Here is a 17,709-nt window from a genome sequence, read left to right as displayed (position 1 = left end):
TTAAATAATTACTTTTATCACTATTACTATTATTGAAATATAATTATATAGTCAAGGTTCCATTTTATTTTACAAAAGCTAGAAATTGTTTGAATATCTGTGGTTCTGAATATTTGTACATTTATACCTCCACAAATAGTAAATGTAAGGCTTAGTAGGCATAAACTGTTGCAGAAAGTCTATGTTAAATTGGATTGACAAATATTTTTATCATTCATCTCTAGAAGAAAAATAACAAATCTGTTCACTAGAGTTCAAAGCATAATCAGTTCTGTAGGCTAATTGCCATTACTAACACAAATTATTTCTGAATCTCAGGTGACATTTATCTATTAAAGGTCAAATTTCTTTAGCAGCGGTTGTTAAGGGGGATTTCCATAGTTTTCAGACGTTATGAAATGATAATAAACACGTTACCGCTGCCCTCCTCCATCCCAGCATGCACCGCGCCGTCTGCAGCATAAAGAAAAAAGGCTAAAGAGAGACAACAGGGTGGGATTACAGACGCCTGTTGTTCTTGGTGTATTCCTCATAAACGTATGCTGACAACAAGGTAACGTGTCGTTCTTATCATTTGTATCCTTTAAATAAGTGTATGCTTTCTCCTCTGTTATGACACAGCAGCATTACAACGTTAAGTTGCTATTAGCTGGAGCTATCCTAGCCGGCTAATGCTAGGCTAGTAAACAGAGACACAATAATACTGTATAAAGATATGTTATAACGGTGGCAGGGTCAAAACATGGTGACGTTACTTTTAGCTTACAGTCGCCACAAGTAAAATATCGATATCATAATTATGAGTAAGCTCTTATGGAATAATTTAATGGGAATTTGTGCATATTGTGATTATTTACCCTGCATAAAAACCAACATAAATACGACTAAAGTAACATTTACAACAATATATTAAAAAAAACATTCACATATCGAAAAGCCTGCCAGAATTTTTTGCCAATATCGTCGTGATTCTATGGTAATAATTACGGCCAACATTGTGTTGCGACACTAGTCTCGGCCCGCGAGCTCCAACCGTGTAACCATGTAAACAGACCGAGGGCCACGTGACCAGCCGCGCGGACTCCACCTGTGTGAAGGGTTAAACTCCGACATCTATGGGTTTTATTGGGAGTTACCCCATGTACTAACGCTGTTTTGGTTGTTTTGTTGTTGTTTTTTTTACCCAACAGCCTTGCGTTTGTGTGAAATGTATTTGTCAAACTACGTGAAGGATTGTGTGTTCGGCATTTTTTTTCAAACATACTGCCTTATAGTTAAGGTGGAAATGAAAATATCAGGAAATCATTCTTATTCTTTAAATTTGAAGCGTTGTTGTTCACAGTAGAATAACACAATAACATATCTACCTACCAGGTATTTTCAGGCAAATTTTTCCCAAACCTAGTTTATTTAAAGTTAAGACTTTTGTTCCAGATGTGTACTAATGTGTAAAAGATGCACTGAAAAGCCTCCACCTGTCTAAACTGTTTCAAGGTTTTCTTCCTGATCTGACCCATTTAATTTTATTTTGACCTATTTCAATTTTTTCAAGAGGACTGTAACACAGAAAGAGCGAAAATGATTATAGGTTCAATTTCTGATGTTCTTTTCCATGTTTTATAGCTTTGAATCAAGCAGAAAAAGAAGAAAGTTTCACATTATTCCTATTTTTGAATCAATTCGTGCATGTAATTACCTTGAACTCCTGCTATGGAATTTTCTGTTAAATAATGAGAACTGAATCCTTTCTCTTTGAGAGTTTTATTAAATCTTGTCATAGCAAGAAGAACAATGTCACATATGTAATGTTCCCCAAAATTTAGGCTGCTCGCTGGCAGAAACAAAATTTATACTCTGTTTTGAAACCACGCTTCCTCTTCCCACTCCCACTCCTCAAGATGACCTCCACATACCACCAGCTGGAACAAGACTCCAAGTTACACCACTTAGTTCATGCCTAGCAGACACTCTGATTTATTTTACCCAGTGATCAACTATTAAGTGCAAGTAAGTTAAAAAAAAAAAGGCAAAAGTTAAAATTTCCATTACATTCCAAAAAAAAAACAAACAACAAACATGATTATTTGTTTTTCAATGTTTGGCCCATGAAGGAAAAACTAGCTGAAGTCAAGCCCTGCCCATTTAAATGGTACATCTCTACTTAAACAAATACATTTTTTTCTGGATAAGATAGAGTTAGCACAATAGTAAAAAAAAAACAACAAAAAAACACTTAACATGAGCTTGATACATTCCATTTTGTTTTTGTTTTTGTTTTGAAGGGCAGTTTTATTTACAGAGAAATCATAATCCACTTTATTTATGGTTCCTGTTAATAATAACTCCTCAATAACTCTTTTGTTTACGTGGCTCTCCACAGGAGCACGTCATGGCCCTGAGGAGCTGAGAGCGGTGCTAGCTTTTTCTACATTTGTCGGGGTGTTTCCACAGTTGGGTAGTTGCTTGTGAAGACTGGGGGGGCCCGGTCAGAGAGTGGACAGGGAGGGGGCAGAGCTCAGCTGGAGCCAATGCAGCAGCACCAGCTAGCGGAAGGAAACCTTCCTGTGTTCGTGTTCCCGACCGAGCTCGTCTTCTACGCGGATGAGCAGTCGTCTCATAAGCAGGTGCTCACCCTCTACAATCCCTATGAGTTCGCGCTCAAATTCAAAGGTAGGGGGAAAATAGTCGATATATATATATATATATATATACATATATATATACAGTACAGAGTACAAACCAAAAGTTTGGACACACCTACTCATTCAATGAGTTTCCTTTATTTTCATGACTATTGAGATTGTAGATTCACACTGAGGGCATCAAAACTATGAATTAACACATGTTGAAATATGTACTAAACAAAAAAGTGTAAAACTGAAAATACGCCTTATATTCTAATTTCTTCAAAGTAGCAACCTTTTGCTGTGATTACTGCTTTGCACACACTCTGCATTCTCTTGAAGAGTTTCAAGAGGTCGTCACCTGAAATGGTTTTCACTTCACAGGTGTGCCCTATCAGGTTAATAAATGGGAGTTCTTGCCTCATAAATGGCGTTGGAACCATCAGTTGTGTTGTGCAGAAGTCAGGTGGACACACAGCTGATAGTACTGATTAGTGTTAGAATTTGTATTATTCCAAGACAAAAGCAGCTAAGTAAAGAAAAACGAGTGGCCATCATTACTTTAAGAAATAAAGGTCCGAAAAATTGGGAAAACTTTGAAAGTGTCCCCAAGTGCAGTCGCAAAAACCATCAAGCGCTACAAAGAAACTGGCTCACATGAGGACCGCCCCAGGAAAGGAAGACCAAGAGTCACCTCTGCTGCAAAGGATAAGTTCATCCGAGTTACCAGCCTCAGAAATCGCAGGTTAACAGCAGCTCAGATTAGAGACCAGGTCAATGACACACAGAGTTCTAGCAGCAGACTCATCTCTGCAACAACTGTTAAGAGGAGACTGTGTGAATCAGGCCTTCATGGTAGAATAGCTGCTAGGAAACCACTGCTAAGGACAGGCAACAAGCAGAAGAGACTTGTTTGGGCTAAAGAACAAAAGGAATGGACATTAGACCAGTGGAAATCTGTGCTTTGGTCTGATGAGTCCAAATTTGAGATCTTTGGTTCCAACCACCGTGTCTTTGTGCAACGCAGAAAAGGTGAACGGATGGACTCTACATGCCTGGTTCCCACCGTGAAGCATGGAGGAGGAGGTGTGATGATGTGGTGGTGCTTTGCTGGTGACGCTGTTGGGGATTTATTCAAAATTGAAAGCATACTGAACCAGCATGCTACCACAGCATCTTGCAGCGGCATACTATTCCATCCGGTTTGCGTTTAGTTGGACCATCATTCAACAGGACAATGACCCCAAACACACCTCTAGGCTGTGTAAGGGCTATTTGACCAAGAGGGAGAGTGATGGGGTGCTGTGCCAGATGACCTGGCCTCCACAGTCCCCGGACCTGAACCCAATCGAGATGGTTTGGGGTGAGCTGGACCGCAGAGTGAAGGCAAAAGGGCCAACAAGTGCTAAGCATCTCTGGGAACTCCTTCAAGACTGTTGGAAGACCATTTCAGGTGACGACCTCTTGAAGCTCATCAAGAGAATGCCAAGAGTGTGCGAAGCAGTAATCAAAGCAAAAGGTGGCTACTTTGAAGAACCTAGAATATAAGATATTTTCAGGTGTTTCACACTTTTTTGTTTAGGACATATTTCCACATGTGTTAATTCATAGTTTTGATGCCTTCAGTGTGAATCTACAATTTTCATAGTCATGAAATTGAAGAAAATTCTTTGAATGAAAAGGTGTGTCCAAAGTTTTGGTCTGTGTGTGTGTATATATATATATATATATATATATATAATTTTTTTTTGCATATGAAATTATTGAAAATGTTATTTTTAATTATGTGTATATATATATATATATATATATATATATATATATATATATATATATTTCCATTTTCAGTGCTGTGCACAGCGCCAAACAAGTACACTGTGGTTGATTCCACAGGAGCCGTCAAGCCGCAGTGTTGCGTTGACATGTAAGTGTAAACTCCTCGCGCTCGCATCTTTTCATTCCTTATTTCTATTACATGAAGCAAAAACGAATAAATAAGACAATTAAGTCAAATTCTTACACATCTACGCAGAGTAATCCGACACAGAGACGTCCGGCCGTGCCACTATGGCGTGTACGACAAGTTCCGACTGCAGGTGTCGGAGCAAAGTCAGCGGAAAGCGCTGGGTCGCAAAGAGGTGACCGCCACGCTCCGTCCATCGGCCTCGCAGGAGCCGTCCAGCGCCAGGACCCAAGACGAGGAGCGCCGGATGAAGGAGCAGTTTGCGGACAGCGAGTTTTTTGAGCAGACTGCGTTTCAGACAGGTAAGCGGCAGTTGCGACGTACCACCACTAGATGGAGCCAAAGAACGAAACCACTTGGTGTTTTCAATCATCTGAGGGCATAAAAAACATTTTTGTAACAAGTTTTTTAAAACATGTTGTCATCAAATAATTTTTCACACATCAACTCAGACTTTGAAATATGTATGGGACAAATTAATACCATATATTGAGTAAGTGCTCCGATAAAATATCAAGGGTGCAATGGATTTTACTTAGAAAGAAATGCAACTTTATCCCAACCCCTCAGCCTCGTCTGTCTCTGATGTCCCCGTCTCTGTCTTTGAACTGTGTATTTCAACAATCAACTTTTGCTCAAAGACAAAAATGTTGTCTATGGTTCCAAGCATAAAGGCAAAGTTGAACTGATACATAAACCTACATAGAAATCTGTGAAAATAAGGAATAGGAGCACAAAAATAAAGCTACCACACTGAAGAAATCTTTTTCACCTCTCGGATAGCCGACGTTTTTGCTTTCTTCAATGTTCTAAATCCTCGAATTGTACAAATGTGCAAAATTATTTTGCCTACTGTCTAATAATATTTCCGAGCTGCAGAACATTTCTAAAGTCGTCATAATCTTCAATATTCCAGGTAAATTGTGGCAAGTGATGCATGGTATTCATTCGGATGCCGCTTCCTGTATTCACAGAGAGCCGTCCCGCTGCTGGAGGACCCAGTCTGCTCACTGTGCTGCTGGGACTCGTGTGCATGATCGCCCTGATGCTTCCAACGCTGGGGGAGCAAGAATCCACTGTGCCTGTCTACCTCCACTTAAGTGTTAACAAGAAACTGGTAGCTGCTTATGTTCTTGGTAAGGCTGAAAAAAACACTCACTAACTCAGAGAAATTGATATAAACAGATTTTTTTTTCTGAAAAATGAGTTGAAGTACAGAGCTAATGTAGAGCACGTACACAGACTGAGATTCCCATAATGCTAACAGCCCTAACTATGGTTAGCTACACAAATTGCAAATGCCAGTCAACTTTACCATCATTTTTAAGAATTGCTCACAACAATAAGGGGAGAAATACATATTTTAAATTTTGATATATCTGTCATGATAAATTTTCCCATGCGATAAATTGTCCCAGTAATTATTGAGATAAACAATAATGTTATTGGTTTGAGATTATTTGCAAGTAATATGTTGATAATGACATATCAGTGCAAGTTCGCTCCCTCAAAGACTGTTAAGCTTTTTTTTTTTTTTTTTTTTTTTTTACAAAATTAAAGACAAAACACACTTAATACTGGACACGGAAGATATTTTAATTAAAACACAACCAAAAAAATAAAGAAAACAGAAATAACACACAACCAAAGTGATAAATAAAATGGATTGTCTTTATAATCAAAAGTGCCCTTAAAAAAATTTTATCATCCAATTAATTTATTCATTGCTTACTGTAACACGCCTATATTGTATTTCTTGAAGAGAAACTAAAGAGTCTAATCAGTGCATCTCTACGTTGCCTCATGTAAAAATAAAAATAAAAATAAATCTTTTTTTCCAAGTGTTGCAGTAAACCACGGGTCCATAAACCTTTTCTTGTGAGGGCCACATAACTTTTCCCTTCCCTGGTGGGGGGCCGGAGTCAGTTTGTAACAGAAAAGGTGTGACGATTGCAGGAGAGCCTAAATGTAAAAATGTATTGTTTTCCAGAAAACACAATCAAATAACCCTCTCTGGATTCTTCACAGAACAAAAGTCAGGAAATAAATAATAACACTATTAATGAAATAAATAATCAAATTATCCTCTCTGGGTTCTTCACAAAATAAATCCAGGAACGATTATAGTCCGTATTTTCCTAACTATGAGCCGCACTGGACTATAAACCACAACCCCAAAGGTTTTTTTTAAACCAGTAAACATACACATATAAGCCGCAGATATCTCTGCCGCTCCAGGTTTTCCACAGCGATGCAGCAGCAGAGGGGGGCGGACACCCAACATTTTAGTCATAACAGGTCAATTGAATATCACATTTATTACATTGAAAAAGAAAAGTTGCCAAGTTTAGATTTAACTGAACTGATATCTATTCCTCAAATTCTCATAATGATCCCAGTATTATTTTAAAAACTGTTAAATAGCATTTCCCCTCAATGTTATTTAACTGACCAACAACATTCTCAAATTTCAATTCCCTATTAAAACCTAATTCCGTTTTAATGGGCGCTTTCTTCTTTTATTTCCAATTTTGACTTCCAAAGATTCACTTTGTAATGGTCTCACTATGGTGTCTTGTACCAAAACTAACCATCAGCCAAACTCCTTTCACAAGAGTCAGGATTAATTAGTTCTTCCTTTATTTCCAAGTAGAATGGAGTGAAACTGTCAAAACACAAACAACTCAGGATGAGCTCAGAGCAGCTTACAGAAGTGTTTTACATTCAGATGCATACATTAGAAGTACAACTGATACAACAGCTACCTCAGAATGCTATGAGCTGCAATGCTACATAACGACCTGAGAAATCTCAGCAGCCTGCTAGTTAGCAATGACGTAGCACATAATCAAATCGCCCGCAGGTATTTCCAAAACTAATTCAATAAACAAGTTACTTATTTTATCATATGTTAACATAAAGGCTCGTTTTGAAGTATAAGCTGCTACTTACAGGCTTCGAAGAACTCCTGGAATGCGGCGTTCATAACAGACACGTGTGTTCATCTGCTCTACCGCTAGCAAACAACCTTACTGATTAAATAACATAAAAGTCAAGCAGTTCCCTAAAAGTCCAACAGATGGCAGCAATGTGCCACGCAAAACAAAACACCCACAGTTTAGAGGACACACTTCCTGCTAAAGAGCCCCCTGGTGGTTGAAGAAAAATCCACATATAAACCGGAAAATACAATATATGAAAAAAAAAATCTGAACGCTCTCTGGTATTGTTCAGGGGGCCGGATCAAATGTGGAGGCGGGCCGGATCCGGCCCGCTGGCCGTAGTTTGAGGACCCCTGTAAACAGTAATTTTTCTATTTTCCAGGTCTTCTGACTATGGTCATCCTACGTACATGAAGTGCATTGTGCTGAAAGGACGAGGATAAACAGTTTTAAACGATGAAGAGAACATTGTCAAACCAGAGGCACGACTTCAACGAGCAGAGCTCTCAGCGCTCTGGTGGAGCTCCATAACTCAATCCGCTGTCAAACACATTTTAGTACATTGGTTTCAAATACATAATGTTTTCTGGGCTGTTACAAAAAAAACAACAAAAAAAACGGGAGGATCTATGGGAACTCTTGCTGAGCAGAACCGCCTCCGAGCCTCGGCCAGGGAAGAGACACAAGGCGCTTCGACGTCGCCTGGACCGTCATGCATTCTTCGTAATTTTATTGCCATTGTGTGAGTCGATATGGTTAACTTGAGTGTGAAGAAATCTACATGCAAACGTGTATATAAAGCCATTAAAACGTCATGATATGCTCCTGTAACTGTCGTCATATTAATGTTTTGAAGCGTTCATAGCACAAGACTGAAGACAACGCATTGAAGTGCATGTGGCTGCTTTTATCTCCCACATAAACCCTTGAGATACTTTTTACATTTCACCAAAGAGCTTGATGCAACATTGAAACTCATGTTTAATAAAGTCTTAATACAGCTGCGTTGTAGTGCTAGTAGTTCCAATCAAAAAGCATAATTATTCTCAAAAGTTTAATATCAGATAAATCTGCACTGACTATTCAGTTCAGCAGTCAGAGGATGAAGAGATGAAGGATAAGGCTAGAAAACAATCCACTTAACAGCAATGTTTACATTTACCCTTCTCTTGCAACTTTTAGTATTTCCTCTAAAACCTAATTCATCTACTGTAGCTTTAGGTAAATAAGCTGCTTTTCTAATAAATAGATCTTACATTTCAGTATTGAATATTATTCAGTATTGAAAAATTGGAACAAGAAAATGCAATCTTTGAATTCAAGTACATTTATTTACTTGGACACTTTTTTTAATCCAACCATCACAAATGTTTCGTTTGCTTACCTCTGCTGGAACTGTGCGCTTTGGTCAAATGTGACGAAGGTTGGACTTCAACACTCCAGCTGGCTCGATGTCAAACAGATTCTGAATAAGTGGGGAAAACATCCCCAACATTAAGCAAGGTGGAGGATCTGTGATGCTGCAGGCCTGTTTCTCCTCCACAGGCTCTGAATCGTGTTGCGAGTGTGTGAGCTCATAAACTCTGAAATACCAGGTTTTGAATAAAAACCTAGTCTCTTCCAATAAACTAAAAATGAGTTGTCATTTGGTCTTTTAGCAGATTAATGACCCAAAAATATTAACACAGAAAAAAAGTTTCCATAGAAACAATAACAAATCTTCTTTGGATCTATACTGTATTTAAAAACAAACAAACAAACAAAAAACAGCTGCAGATGTTACCAGAGGACAATCCAGGAAAAAAAAAACAAAAAAAAAAAACATCCATTTCATGCATTAGCAGTGTCAACCGTTTCATCCTGGACAGGTTTCTGCGAAATATCTGCTGTCTGGATATGAAGCGGTTAGCATGTTGTGACAGGTCACATACCAGTCTTCGGTCAGAGGTTTCTTCCAATCCAATGGAAGACTGACTGCAACAGGAAATCCTTCCTCCCCACAGTGACTCTTGATTTGAGTTACCTTTCAATTCCTTTTGCTATATAATTCAATCAATGTGACCAGCGATCAAAGACGGCGTTGCACAATAAGCACCAAGAAAAAAAAAAAAAGATTAATTTCCAGAAAAGAATCAAGTTAAAACAAAGTCAATCAGTAGAAGATCTGAAACCAAACCTTTCTTTAAATTAAAAGGGAACACTTGCATGAAATGATTTACAATCAATTCATTTTGTACATGAACATTTAAGGCGGCAGAGCAATGGAGGTCGAGGAAGCGTAAACACAGGAGAGTACGGGCCGGACCCAGGAGAACCCAACGATTACATTTTGGTGCAAAATATCACAGTGCAGGCTTGAATCTCTGCATTTTGTTTTTCCTCAGAACAAAAAAAAAAAAACTTTTACATCTTTCCTGCTCAAGACTCGGACACAGGCTGGAGCGTAGCAAGGCTGGGCTTCCTGTGCAACGCACCTAAAACATGGCAGCAACAGCAGTCTCTTCATCCCAATGGGATGGTTCTGTCTTCCTTTTAGCAGTCAGTTTTATCCGATTTAAGAGAAAACCTATCAACATTCAATTATATATATATATATGTATATATATATATATACACACACATATTTTGTCCATAAATCTTTATAAATAAACACTTTGCCTGAAGAATGGGGGGTAATCTTTAACACTTTCCATATCTACAAAAACCACAAGATGCACAGGAACCTCTTAGTGTTGAAAGACTACCAGAAATTAACAGGTTTCGTTCACGATTTCCTGCTAGGTGCATATCGCTCGCTCTGTCTGGGTTGTTATGGTCGCAGCAAATGAGAACTAAAAATCTGCCCCCTTTCCCCAAAAAAAGTCACCACAGTTCACAGTCTATAATCAAAAATATTCTGGAAATCTTCTCCAAACAGAAACAAAAGGGGAACTCTCCGTAGCTGTACCCCAGAAAGCGTGTGCCTACATTCACCTCACAGCCAAATGTAAAACTATACATATTACTGGATTCATATGTACATACTTACAAAACAAAGCAGGAAAACAATAAGTTAAATCTTTTCTTACACAAAAAGAAAAAAAAAAAATCTGCAGATTGTGTACATAAAAAGGCATTCGGGACGAAGCTTTCCAGCACTACAACAGGATCAGTCTTTTTGTCCAGTACTCAGCGTCTCTGAGGTGATTGGGGACATGTGGGACAAAATGGCGGTAAAACCAGTAACGCACCACACCACTCAGCAGCCAGGCATCACCTCAGACGGCCAAATAGCAGCTGCCGCTCACAGTGTCTTCAGTCAGTGTCGCTCAGACGTAACCTCCGATACCCAAACGGATGCGTGGCTTTAGATTCCTCGACCTGAACCCGTCCACAGCCTCAGAGAGAGTAGCCATGACAACAGTGGTACAGAGGCAAATATGGAAACAAAACAAAACAAATAAGGTCCATGTAAACTAGATGCGGGCCTAATTGGGATCACTTGGGTTGAGGAAGACGCCGTTTTGCCCCGAAACGCACAAGATGGTGGCTGTCGCTGCTGGTCACTTCGGAGACAAATCCTGCAGGGAGGTGAAGGGCGAGTTGCTGGACGACGAAGGGGACACGCCCTCCATCTTGCCCGGGGAGTCCGTGGAGGAGCCGATGCTGCTGAGACTCCCGTCCAATAAATCTGGAGAGTGGCTGAAAGAGAGGAAGACGACCATGTTGACTAAAACCGAAGAAACTCCTACAGACATGCTATGCTTTTCTACTTACTCACAGTTCTGAAGTAGTTATTCCATCTTTAGGTGTTTTGAGGATTATGATAATATATATAAAACATATGACATAAGGTAGGGGTGTCAAACTTATTTTCGTTGTGGGTCACATCAAAAATCTGAATGTTCTTAAAGGGCCGGTTGCGGCATTAAACTGTTAAAATACTAATAAATAGCTATTTGCTTCAGAAGTCAGTAAGAGTTTCTTTAAATTAAATATTGATCATGTTTTCACACTAATCAGTCCCTCCAGGATTTTGTGGGGGTTTTTTGTTTGTTTTTTTTGCAATCAAAATCACAGATGTAATGGTGCCAATTTATAAATACTTATAAGGAATTTGTGTTTTTTTGCGCTAACGTATGAGGCTAAATGTGACATTATATTAATCACCATATTGATCACAGACTATATTAAACATTAATTTAAACATTTAAAAAAAATTTTTTACCCATTTTGAGGGAAAAAAAAGCAGTAAAATCAGAAAAGTGTGGGGCGTTGTTGATTTTGTGTGAATTTTGCAGGGTTGTGAAAAAACTGGAGGGACTTACTGATGTAATCTGGAGTCTAAAGGGCCACATAAAAAAGCTACGGCGGGCCACATTTGGCCCCCCGGCCTCGAGTTTGACACATGTTACATAAGCCGTTATAGAGATAAACATAAAACATGGAAAGACAAAATAAATGTCAATTGAATTCACTTGTCACCAGCTTTCAAATGAGATAAAACTGGTTAAAACGCATAACATGACACTATTTATTGGTCTGATTTGTTACCAGAATTTCAAATACATAAAAAAAAAATTAAAAAAAAGAGAATCTCAAACTTTTTGTGTAGTTTATTTCCGTTTTCCTCCATTACCAAACCTACACTACCTGAGTCAATCTGCTGGTTTCAGCTCAAACTACATCTAAGTTTTAATCTAATCTCCTCAAACAGGAAGACAATTTATTTATTTATTTTTGTTTCACCAAACATCGTGGCGTCTGTCTCTTACCAGGAGCTGAGGTCTGACAGGTTGGACGCGTCAGACGACAGCATGGTGGTGGTTCCCTGGAAGAGTCTCTTAGGCTGGCTTTCCATCTCCATCTCCCCTGTATGTTCACAAAGATCTTTAGCTATAAAGATAAAGTAGTCAACAAACACAAACTACATTTAACCTCTTTTTCTAAGCAATAACACAAAACACTGATTTTTCTCCGTATGTGTCGGTAACGTTTGCCTTCGACAGAAACGGCTTTGAAAAGATCAATGTACTCTGATCCAAGTTGGAAATCATTGGAACTGCAAAGTCAAACTTGGATTTAATGTTTTCTTTCAGAAAAACGGATCAGGGAGTACAGGAAGCGAGTCTCACCTTTGCGCTTCATCGGGCCGAGGATGCTGGCTCTGATGCAGTTGATCGGACTTTGACTCCGTCGGCTGAAGAGAGCAGAAGCGTCAAGCAGATTTCTGACTGGCGTGTCGTAGCAGACGTTTAGGAAATGTGCAGCTTCGTTCACGTTACGGTTTCCGTCAGAAGACGTGTTATTCGAGTTATGATATTTTGAGAAATTCACTTGTCAGACAACAGCTTTCTGAAAATGTGTCTTAAGATTTTCAGAAACAAGAACTGGATGCAAAACTTGAATTTTACGCTGGATCGATTCTAATCCATACGGTCGAGCACAAACGTTCACCTTAAACTTTTAATAAAAGCGACGCTAAAGGTCAATAAATCTGCCAAATTATTCATTCTTGTTGGTCACCATCATTCAAAGCCAAAGAATATAAGATGTATTTACACACAAAGATTCTTTAGAAGACGTTTCTTGCTCTGTAATAATCAGTGGAACGAGCCAAAGATTACAGTCATGGTAAGGAGACCTTCCAACATCAAAACCTTGGAGTACATTACCAAAATAAAAGGTTAAAATAACAGTGAATGTCCAGAAATACAACACTGGTTTTACTGATCCTTAAGAAAGGTATAAACATAAATCTTATTTGTAGATGTGAGTTTCTAGGGAAGTTTTGACGCCATATAGACTAGGAGTGGGGTGTCCAAAATGCGTCTCAGGGGCCATTTCTGGCCCTTGAACTGATTAATTTTTGTAGTCCCCCAAATCCATTTCAAGAAAGATTTAAATTTATTAATTTTTTTTATTTTTAATCACTGTAAAATTAATTCTGACAATTTTCTTGCAATGGAAAATATTAAGTACAACATGAAGTCTTCGTCTATTCAGCACCAAACTTGTATAATAAAGTAGAGCCACGTTTTATCTGGGAGATTTTTACTGAAAGGTCGACTTTGCTGCATCCAAATCAGCTTTTGCATATTTTATTAAGCTCGGCTAAAATGTAGCAAGTATTTTGAAACAAAGTGACCAGAATCCTGTTCTTATAACCGTGATTTGTTGAAAACTAGATGGTTTGCTTTGAATCACAGCAAACTTTCAAAATCCTTTTTGGAGTTTTGGATGTACAATGAATAACGTTCCTTTTGCTTAAATAAAAAGACTAATTTATTTGCTTGATTTTTGTAGGGTTTTTTTTTTTTTTGGTTTGGTTTATTTGGCCCACATGACAAAAAGTTTGGACACCTCTGGATTAGAGGGGAAAAAAAAACAAAACAAAAACAGAACAGATCAACAATAGCTGCAACTCCAAAAACACATACTGACCTGAACCGGCGCGTTGGGCTGGGTATCGGGCTCGGCGTCAGACCGTTGCTGCTGACTAGTATTTGTAGTGAAGGAGAGAAACACTGCTGCTTGAGGGGGACGGGGAAAGAAACACAGAAAACATGGTGATGAGGTCACCAGAGGTCTGCTAATTGGTTACATCTTGAGTTTTAAAAGATGAAGACAAAGACCCGTCGCGGTAGATTCTGGTAAAGACCGCGCACCTTTTTTCCTATTCCTCTGGTCGGGGACGGAGCAGGCGACACGGGCACAAAGTCGATCCGCTTCGGAGACGAAGACTTCTCCATGTCGTTGTCGCTCTGCGGACACAGCGGCACCAGATGCTGAAAGCAAGTAAATCCCCCGACGCAGAACGCCCTCCCATGTGGGGGGTACCAGGGAGTTGTAAGTTAAAAAGTCAAAGACTGTGGGAGTATTATACTACCGACTCAGCCTGGACTTGAAAGACCGGTGGCCCTGTTAACTCCCAAACGTTCATCTAGCACGCTTTTTACTCGTCCTCACCACATTCATACAGAGAGGACGAAAAATGGCCTGGGGCCAAAGCATGCCTGCACCACACAAACACAGCTGCTGCTGCTGACTCTGAGGAATGCCCCTGCCCACGGCCCACCCCCCAAAATAAACAAGAGCAGATCCACCACAACAACAAGGGTTAAAGTTGTTGTTTTTTACCAGACTAAGGCTTTCCTCCCAAGAGTGGCTCATCTGCATGGCGACTTGAACTCCCCTGTGTGGACAAAAATATGTAAATCAGGTTTGTAAGCATTTCAGGTGAGACCAACGTCTTCGCCCGGCTGCTGACGGGGTTCGTACCGCTCGTGAGCAGTTTCTCTGTTCATCAAGTCGACTCCCTCTTCCTGTAAAGACAAACAAGAAAAGCAATGACTACAAAAGTCAGTGTTCTACAACTGAAATAAAGTTGATTTTGTAAATTACAATGCAGTCTGCAGACAACACTGGTGCCAGACTAAAAGCTTACAAACACAAATGGCAAACTAAGTGCAGCTAGAACAAGAATGTAGTTTTACAAAGCTGCACGATGGCTAAATACTGAAAACTTAAATGTTAGGGACTGTTTGGGTTTTGTTTTGGCACCTGTTGATGTCTCCTAGATATAGCTTTCTAAAATAGAATCTGAGGAATATAGGAAAAATTAAGATTAATAGTCAAAATCCTCAAGTTTTCTACAATACTACGCAAATTCCATAACTTTTTATTGAAAGAGACTTTTCTAATAATAAAAAGCAAAGTCTTCTCAATAAGGAAGTCAACAGTGGTGACATATACATGTATACTTACTTGTTTTATCTGGTGAAGCCTGGTGCTGGGCACGCGGATGGGGGATGAAGGGACCTGAAGCACAGTAAGAACATGTAGTGCTGTGGGACTCAGGCTTGCACTGCAGCAACATGACAGAGTTGCAGAAACGTACCATGTTGGGTCTGTTGACAACTGTAGTGCTGTTCCTGCGACAACGTAGGACCTCTCTCTGGAAGACTTGAGCGTTATCGCTGCAATGACAAACGAAATGTGTCCGTCAGCCATCACGCCAAAGTCGTAATGTCAATTCGTGTTGTGTTAGAAAGAGAAAAACTCATTCAATGAAAGATGTGTGATTTAGGTGGAGGAGGGGGAAAAAAATATGAAACTATTGCAGAACCTCAATCCGTTAATCATGGGTGCACTGTTTGATCTCCTCAGGTGTCCATCGCTTTGGACTAAGGCAGCTGGGATTTCCAGGTCCAGCTCCATCTTTTCTTGTGGCATGACTCCGGAGTTGTTCATTCTGCTCGACAATGCTGCCCGTCACGGATTCATGAACCTGAAATGGCGGCCCAGCTCAGTAATGCTACATTACTGACCCTCGAACTTTACCCGGCTTTACATGATTGAAATTAATTTTGGCCAAAATCAAAGCAACTGAGGCGACATGAGCCGAGCCAACTAGCACAATGTTAGACGACCCAGAGCGATATGCAGGGCCCCTTCCTCAACGTGACAAGTTAAGAACGGTTTCTAACCATGACAGTGTTTTATGCGCCCTTTATGCAGCTCCAATTACGCTGTTCAAATTCTGCCTGCGACGTTATGAGCAGTCAAAAACTTCCCAGATGGATGGTTAGCATGCCGTGGCTACATACTACACAATGCCCAGTAGCTGCTAGCTGCGGACCCGTTAAGTCTGCTGGTGCAAGGCGGCAGGGTCTCAGCGAAGAACCGAGTTATTACTACACTTAGCCTCCTAACACGAGCCAAGTTTAGCCAAACTAACCTAACAGTTGATTTATGTACAGCTTTAATTCTCCTGTAAGTCTAATTTGGATAGCTCTATAGGAACGACGCTGCTATGAAAAGATCATCATACCTCCTAGCTAGCGCAGCTCAGCTAGTGTTCCACTCATTTTCGCTACCCAGATGGTTGAGCTAGATAGCCGGAGAAGCTAACTAGCAACGTTAGCATTGAAGTGCCATCACTTATTCCTCTAAACGTTTTCTTCAGCCAATATGCTAACCACTTCGGCTCGCAGAACTAACTAGACTCTGTCTACTAAGAATATTGCCCTTAGAATCAGTAGCATAATTTATATAGTTTCTGCTAGGTATGTACCGCCAAGAATGAACCAGAGTCCCAACAGATTATTACATTGAAGCTAAGGTATTAGCACGAAACTTCACGCCCCTTTCAACGTTAGCACAGCTGTCCAATGAGGCCGCTCCATTTGCCGGTGTGATACCAAATACTGTAGGCTGAAAAAAAAATAAAAATTGTTGGTGTCCTCATTTATGTAGCTAATAATTCTACAAAAATACAATAAAACAGAATATTTTTCTCAATAGTATTCTGTTGACATAAGTAATTTTTAAACATATTTAAAAATTACACAAATTGTATTGTTTCAAAGTTTATTTTTTAAGCAGGTACATACGTTTAGTTACATTTTAATTAACACCGCCAGTGTATTTTTGTTGTGAGAGACCAGCATAAAGTAGCGCATTACCGTGAATTCGACGTTAGATGACTCTTGGGTTTTCTTTCCCCCTTTTTAAAAATTAAACATCTGAAAAGTTGCATTTCGGATCCAATGCATGCTTCATGCCACCACCTACCATTAACATCATTATGGCGTGCTCAAGGTGAAATGCAGACCTTCTAACACCAGAGGTACAAAAATTGTACTCAAGTAAGAATATTGTTACTTCAATAAATTTTTACTCAGAAAATGTAGAAAGTAGCCGTCCAAGAAATTACCCAAATAGGAGTAAAGTATTTGTTTTAAAGACTACTCAAGTACTGAGTAATTGTTGCCTCGGACTTTTTTTTTTTTTTTTGTAAAGCAGAATTAACCCTAACCCAATTTATTAAGGCCAAATAAATGATAACTTTGTTTTGGAACAACAGAGAAATAGTTTACCGTTACAGCGCAGGTCCATCGTCACGCTTCCATATGGGAAACACAGAAAACAGCCCAGGACAAGTTTCCGGTTCCTTTTCTAGGCCTCTACCTAAGATACGAGCCAAGGACACGTGTGTACGTACGAGCACGTGCGCGTGCATGCGAACAGCTAAGAGATGAAGGAAAACAGCGTCATTTATTCCTAGCATGATCAAAACCTAATCGCTTAATATGTCAAACTTACACCATCAGATGGACAAAAAAAATCTAAAGCTATGTGAAAAATTTAAATAATTCATATATGTGCAATAAAGCAAAATTAGGTAAAAGAAAAAAAA

General features: G+C 39.4%; 2 protein-coding genes across 5 annotated transcripts; one reads left to right on the top strand and one right to left on the bottom strand.

The window, feature by feature from the left end:
* Positions 1-417: 417 nt before the first annotated feature.
* mospd1 (motile sperm domain containing 1) lies at positions 418-8,530 on the top strand. Its single transcript, XM_008419704.3, has 6 exons — positions 418-553; positions 2,381-2,670; positions 4,473-4,548; positions 4,657-4,889; positions 5,562-5,723; positions 7,912-8,530. The coding sequence occupies exons 2-6, from the start codon at positions 2,529-2,531 to the stop codon at positions 7,941-7,943; spliced, it is 645 nt and encodes a 214-aa protein (XP_008417926.1). The 5' UTR covers positions 418-553; positions 2,381-2,528; the 3' UTR covers positions 7,944-8,530.
* Positions 8,531-9,247: 717 nt separating this feature from the next.
* pabir2 (PABIR family member 2) lies at positions 9,248-17,469 on the bottom strand. 4 transcript variants are annotated; one of them, XM_081611860.1, is made up of 10 exons: positions 17,390-17,469; positions 15,409-15,487; positions 15,276-15,329; positions 14,790-14,833; positions 14,649-14,703; positions 14,177-14,272; positions 13,953-14,038; positions 12,644-12,708; positions 12,284-12,404; positions 9,248-11,210 (listed from the first exon to the last, which is right to left on the bottom strand). In XM_081611860.1, exons 2-10 carry the CDS (start codon positions 15,409-15,411, stop codon positions 11,072-11,074), a joined length of 663 nt encoding a protein of 220 aa, XP_081467986.1. In that variant the 5' UTR covers positions 15,412-15,487; positions 17,390-17,469; the 3' UTR covers positions 9,248-11,071. The 4 variants fall into 4 exon arrangements, with proteins under 4 accessions (XP_081467986.1, XP_008417927.1, XP_081467985.1 ...); XM_008419705.3 differs by lacking the exon at positions 17,390-17,469 and adding an exon at positions 15,637-16,673; XM_081611859.1 differs by lacking the exon at positions 17,390-17,469 and adding an exon at positions 16,342-16,673.
* Between the last annotated feature and the right edge of the window lie 240 nt (positions 17,470-17,709).

The sequence above is a fragment of the Poecilia reticulata genome, chromosome 10 (assembly GCF_904066995.2).
Source record: "Poecilia reticulata chromosome 10, P_reticulata-male-v2, whole genome shotgun sequence".
In the NCBI taxonomy this organism is placed as follows: domain Eukaryota; kingdom Metazoa; phylum Chordata; class Actinopteri; order Cyprinodontiformes; family Poeciliidae; genus Poecilia; species Poecilia reticulata.
The sequence above is the reverse complement of the archived record's forward strand: the minus strand, read 5'-3'. Positions and strand labels throughout refer to the sequence as shown.

Coding starts and splice junctions, on each gene's coding strand:
- mospd1 (XM_008419704.3), top strand. CDS start 2,529: ATGCAGCAGCACCAGCTAGCGGAAGGAAACCTTCCTGTGTTCGTGTTC. Junction 4,890..5,561: donor GCAGACTGCGTTTCAGACAG/GTAAGCGGCAGT, acceptor CTGTATTCACAG/AGAGCCGTCCCGCTGCTGGA. Junction 5,724..7,911: donor GGTAGCTGCTTATGTTCTTG/GTAAGGCTGAAA, acceptor TCTATTTTCCAG/GTCTTCTGACTATGGTCATC.
- pabir2 (XM_008419705.3), bottom strand. CDS start 15,761: ATGAACAACTCCGGAGTCATGCCACAAGAAAAGATGGAGCTGGACCTG. Junction 15,330..15,408: donor TTGTCAACAGACCCAACATG/GTACGTTTCTGC, acceptor ACTGTGCTTCAG/GTCCCTTCATCCCCCATCCG. Junction 12,405..12,643: donor CGGCCCGATGAAGCGCAAAG/GTGAGACTCGCT, acceptor TTATCTTTATAG/CTAAAGATCTTTGTGAACAT.